Source organism: Daphnia carinata, unplaced genomic scaffold (genome assembly GCF_022539665.2).
Source record: "Daphnia carinata strain CSIRO-1 unplaced genomic scaffold, CSIRO_AGI_Dcar_HiC_V3 NW_026452964.1, whole genome shotgun sequence".
In the NCBI taxonomy this organism is placed as follows: domain Eukaryota; kingdom Metazoa; phylum Arthropoda; class Branchiopoda; order Diplostraca; family Daphniidae; genus Daphnia; species Daphnia carinata.
In genome coordinates, this window is record NW_026712477.1 from 30,810 (window position 1) to 36,651 (window position 5,842).

The 5,842-nt window shown below is 35.6% G+C and overlaps 1 protein-coding gene across 4 annotated transcripts; it reads left to right on the top strand.

The window, feature by feature from the left end:
• The first annotated feature begins 928 nt into the window (after window positions 1-928).
• Window positions 929-3,155, top strand: LOC130685698 (protein Jade-1-like). Of its 4 annotated transcripts, XR_008999652.2 has the most exons (10): window positions 937-970; window positions 1,038-1,114; window positions 1,193-1,290; window positions 1,356-1,514; window positions 1,666-1,881; window positions 1,948-2,074; window positions 2,139-2,261; window positions 2,343-2,610; window positions 2,686-2,850; window positions 2,924-3,155. XR_008999652.2 is itself a non-coding variant. In XM_057509022.2 (7 exons), the coding sequence occupies exons 4-7, from the start codon at window positions 1,844-1,846 to the stop codon at window positions 2,481-2,483; spliced, it is 429 nt and encodes a 142-aa protein (XP_057365005.1). In that variant the 5' UTR covers window positions 930-1,114; window positions 1,193-1,290; window positions 1,356-1,514; window positions 1,666-1,843; the 3' UTR covers window positions 2,484-2,611. The 4 variants fall into 4 exon arrangements, 1 of the variants encoding a protein (XP_057365005.1); XR_008999653.2 differs by having other exon boundaries at window positions 929-1,114; window positions 1,670-1,881; XR_008999651.2 differs by having other exon boundaries at window positions 930-1,114.
• Window positions 3,156-5,842: the final 2,687 nt, after the last annotated feature.

Here is a 5,842-nt window from a genome sequence, read left to right on the forward strand (position 1 = left end):
ACACTATATTCACATTGAATATACATATATTTGATGCTGTTTGAATGTACATCATGAAACTGATTCTATAACACTATATTCACATTGAATACACGTGTATTTGATGCTGTTTGAATGTCGATATTGAAACTCACTGTATCACACTATATTCACATTGAATACACATATATTTGATGCTGTTTGAATGTAGATATTGAAACTCACTGTATCACACTATATTCACATTGAATACACGTATATTTGGTGCTGTTTGGATGTAGATATTAAAACTCCTGTATCACACTATATTCACCTGGAGAAATAGGACCTGGATATATAGGACCCAATCTTCAAACATTTTTTGAAGGGTCCTATTTCTCCCTATTGAGGGTCCTATTTCTCCAGCCTTGAGGTCCTATTTCTCCATCTTAAAAAAATTAAATGTGTAATGGGCTTAATATTCCGATATGTTGAAAAAAAAACCGAACGGCTTATATTGGTTTCTGCACTTCAAACACCGTTATCAATATGACGCCTTTTCACTGCATTATAACTTTTTTAAAAAAATTTACATTCATAATATTTTTGCAGGATTATATGCTTTTTCTATTGCTTTTTAGAGCTCATTTAATAGAAAAGTAATTTTGTTTATACAGTATTTGGATTTTCGCATTTCACATTTTCTTACTGGTGTTTTCAGGCCTACCATCACCCGCCCTTTACTAGTGTCGCTATTCACTTTTTTTTTCTTCGTGCCTCAATGAGGATTCTTGGGAGGGCACATAAGTACCTCTTAATACACAGATAACTAAGAAAATTATTATATAAAAATAATTTAAGAAACGTTAATTTCATAATAAAACACTGTTTGCCCTTGCGCAAAATATTGTTTTTTACGATATATATGGCAACGGTTACTACAAGCAGACGACTGTTTCAAGCTCGAAGTGTCAACATCCTACAATTCTATGAATCGTTGAAGTTGCTTATTGTAAGCGGTGTTTGTTTGACAGGTAAGTGGCTAGTTTCAGTAAAATTAAAAATTTTCTATTACCTAGGTTTGGCAGTTTTGGTACATTTCAAATTCATGTTGGCATTAGCACCACAGAAGAAAAAAATTTACTTGGAAGGAAAGGTATTTAAAGTGTAGACATAATTTTATTAGTTGCAGTTGGAAATTTGACACACATTACTAATCCGAAATGTTTCTTAGGTGGTTACTTTCAAGGAGAATCATGAAACTAGAGCATGATTTACCATGAACCATTTGGGAACCAACTTGTTAGCTGCCTTATAGCTATCATCCTTCTGGTAATCTAGATTTTCACAGATTTTTTGTTCGTGAAATTTATGTAATCATTTTTCTTATCGTTCAGATGAAATAACAGCATTACAGCTGTTAGTTACGTCAAGACATTAATCTCAAGATGCAAGTACTGAGCTTTAACGGATTTCAATTTACAGAAGCAAGACATCCAATTCTGTTGTTGAGGAGAAAACCAACTACACACCCAGCTATGAATGGACACATATGTGTAATTGAATCTAAATTAATTTTATTTTTATGGTTTAAAGGCTTTTCGTTCTAATCTTCCTGCTAGATAGTATCTGAGAGCCATTCTTTAATTATCATTTCACTTAGATGCATTTTCAACTAGTAACTACATTAATTTATTATCGTCTTAGGTAGCAAACCGAAATCGGTACCATCGCTGAGCAGTGCCCAAGAAAATGTCCAGGAGCACGTAACACTATTCCTTATTATTGATTTCCATGATATCAATATTGGATATGGATCACGGGATCTCATGTTGAAGGCGAGGGGGAGGAGAACACCCAATCCGTTAGAAAGCTGAAAAAAGAAATGACCGTCGAAGAAAGGCACTTAATCCGTGCCCAAAAGTATAGGATACATAAACATTTTTACGTTTTGCGTTTAATTATTTAGAGTTACTTGTGTGTGAAAAGGCTACAACTCATCGAATCGGACTTTTATAAGCATGCCAGCATTAATGAAACGGCGCGGACGCTAGATCTTGATCTCGATGTCGTTGTCGTTGATCAAATTTTCAACTTTTGGGTTCTTAAACGAAAGGTGTGTGCTCCCAAATTCATGTGTCTCTACTACAAGCAATCAATTTTCTTTTTAAAATTTCCAGTCCAACCGAGACAGACCATTGCTACCGCCCAAAACCACTGAAACGGAAAGATTAAGTCAGCAACAACAGCAAGATATGGAACGTATGAAATTGTTTGTACAGCTACGACAAGACCTAGAGAGGGTATGAACATACTTCTCATTAACTTTATTATTTTATCTCGTTAAATGCAGAGTTGTCAGTAAAAACTGTTCTTCGCTGTAGGTTCGAAATTTGTGTTACATGGTCAGCCGAAGAGAGAAATTATCACGATCGTATTTTCGATTGCGAGAACAAACCTTCCACAAGCAACAGCGATTTTGTCTCTGTCTGATCTACAAAAAACTATCACCCCAGCAGAACTGACGCCAATCATGGCTCCAATGTCTATGACCTTGTATATTTACGTGGGGAAACGATCCAAAAAGAAGGCTTTGAACAAGTCATTCAACTCATAGCAGGCGTACAGTCGAACATCCCCGCAATGAAAAAGGTTTGGCTTTTCCGTAATTATCGATGACAAGGAAACAGTTCTCAATCTGTGTGCGTTGAATTTATTTGGTTGCAGGATAAAAATGGAATCGTTGGTCGTCCCAATCATTTAAAGGAAGACAACCCATACAAACGCACGTACATGAATGGGGGCGAAAGTCGTTGATTCCGCTCGCTATCTTCCATCAGTGCCGAATCGGCTGCCTCTGATACTGAAACAAACAGTAGATGGAAGAGACCGGTATTTCAAATCATCTTCCTGTTCGAGTTTCTACGCCGATCACAATTTCCCATTTTTTATTCTTTCCGTCCAGGTGAGAACACCTTCGCAAACATCAATTACCTCGGTCGACAGCGATTTCGATGTAGCCATTACACAGCTTGGTTCCAAAAAAGCCAGTTCGAAAACTAGTGATAGAGCTGGCAAGTTCATTTACACCGACAGTGAAGAAGAAGCGGGACCTTTTAGGCTTTTGATGTTACCTGCTAAATTTTTGTTTAATTGTTTGTATTTTGTAAAAATAAATGTAAATCAATTACCAAAAATTTATGGTTTTATTTTAATTTAAACAAATTTTCTTGCGTCCTTTGGCTGCCGCGATCCGGACATTCCGCGGATGTTCCAATACGTACGTTCACTGAACGTACGGATTTGCCATCCTGCAGACGTCCAACTAAGGACGTCCGTAGTACTCCCAAATAAGGACGTTACCAGGACTTCCAATTAATTACGTCCGTAGGACGTCCTCCAGTGGACGTCCCTAAAACCGGACATTAGGACATCCTGGTGACGTACATCTGCCGTCAGAATAGGACGTCCCGATCGGCCAGCCAGGACGTAGATGGGATGTCCCTGGGACGGACAAAGGCTAGTAGGGTATGTATGTGCTATAATCTTTTTGTTTAAGGAAGGCAAGCCAGCATATGCCATCCAATTTCAGGGGAAAAGCAGGACTCTGATAAAATGAAAACTCAACTTAAACGGAAGTTAGATAAGTTGGAGAAGAAGAAACTAAACAAACAAACAAAGGAAAAATAACAGATGCCAAGGTAAACTTTGATTTCGACAAAAAAAAATAGACCTTCAACTAATTTTACTTTTCTGTATTTTAACAGATAAAAGAATACTAAGCGCAATAGGTTAAAAAAAATGTGGAATTGATTGCGAGCTTGATAAACCAATTAGGAAAGAGAATAAAATCAACATCACAAACGAGAAAGAAGTTGGTTGAACGCATCGAAGAACAAGAAAAGAGAAAGGAACAACAACAGAAAAGGGATAAATCAACATTAAGAAAACGAAAAATGAAAGGAAAGCATAAACTGAATAAACTAGCGAAAAAAAAACAAACTTATCGTATGAATTGCCGATATTGACATGGATGAGCTGCCTCGTGTTCCATTATTTACAAGCCGTGCCATGATAGTTTTGTATAACAATACACTGGCATGCCTTCCATGATCCGAGCGGAACTCATTATTTTCGTTCTTGCCACGTAGGTCTCTATTTATGGTTTTGCGGCATATATTTTTTTTATTAAAAAATGTGCTTGTCTTAAATAATATATATATAATTTTTTTATTATTTATCAGTGTATTAAGGAGTACTTAGGGGAAAGCATGCCCCTCGTCTCCGGGAATTCGCATGGAATAAGGATATCAGCCAGGGGGGAGGGCGATACTAGGACTGGAAACGCCACTAACGAAAGGTCAAGGGCAAAAAATCAAACACTGTGTAAAAATAAACATAACTTTTATACATGAGCTGTGTAAAGCAATAGATAATGCGTGTAATCGTGCAAAAAAAATACAAATATGAATTCAAACAAAAAAGTTATGATGGACTGATTACACGAGCAATTGATAACGTGGTTTGGAGTGCGGAAAACTACATAAGCCGTCCGGTTCTTCCTTTATAACAGCGGGCTTTAGGGCTATTTCCCAAGGAGAAATAGGACCATTACTATGGAGAAATAGGACCCTTATGAGGGAGAAATAGGACCCTTCAAAATATGATTGATGATTGGGTCCTAATTCTCCGGGTCCTATTTCTCCAGGTCCTATTTTGGGGTCCTAAATCTCCGGGTCCTATTTCTCCAGGTCCTATTTCTCCGGCAAACACGTATATTTGATACTGTTTGAATGTACATCATGAAACTGATTCTATAACACTATATTCACATTGAATACACGTATATTTGTTGCTGTTTGAATGTAGATATTGAAACTCACTGTATCACACTATATTCACAATGAATACACGTATATTTGATGCTGTTTGAATGTCGATATTGAAACTCACTGTATCACACTATATTCACATTGAATACACGTATATTTGATGCTGTTTGAATGTAGATATTGAAACTCACTGTATCACACTATATTCACATTGAATACACGTATATTTCATACTGTTTGAATGTAAATATTGAAACTCATTGTATCACACTATATTCACAATGAATACACGTACATTTCATGCTGTTTGAATGTAGATATTGAAACTCACTGTATCACACTATATTCACAATGAATACACGTATATTTCATACTGTTTGAATGTAAATATTGAAACTCACTGTATCATACTATATTCACATTGAATACACGTATATTTGATACTGTTTGAATGATACTGTTTTACATCATGAAACTGATTCTATAACACTATTTTCACATTACGCATATTTGATGCTGTTTGAATGTCGATATATTGAAACTGATACTGTTTTATACATCACTGATTCTATAACACTACATTGAATACACGCATATTTGATGCTGTTTGAATACAGATATTGAAACTCACTGTATCACACTATATTCACATTGAATACACATATATTTGATGCTGTTTGAATGTCGATATTGAAACTCACTGTATCACACTATATTCACATTGAATACACGTATATTTGGTGCTGTTTGAATGTAGATATTAAAACTCACTGTATCACACTATATTCACATTGAATACACGTATATTTGATGCTGTTTGAATGTAGATATTAAAACTCACTGTATCACACTATATTCACATTGAATACAGATATATTTGATACTGTTTGAAGGTACATCATGAAACTGATTCTATAATACTATATTCACATTGAATACACGTATATTTGATGCTGTTTGAATGTAGATATTGAAACTCACTGTATCACACTATATTCACATTGAATACACGTAGATTTGATGCTGTTTAAATGTAGATATTGAAACTCACT

Coding starts and splice junctions, on each gene's coding strand:
- LOC130685698 (XM_057509022.2), top strand. CDS start 1,844: ATGACCGTCGAAGAAAGGCACTTAATCCGTGCCCAAAA. Junction 2,075..2,138: donor TTTGGGTTCTTAAACGAAAG/GTGTGTGCTCCC, acceptor TAAAATTTCCAG/TCCAACCGAGACAGACCATT. Junction 2,262..2,342: donor TACGACAAGACCTAGAGAGG/GTATGAACATAC, acceptor TCTTCGCTGTAG/GTTCGAAATTTGTGTTACAT.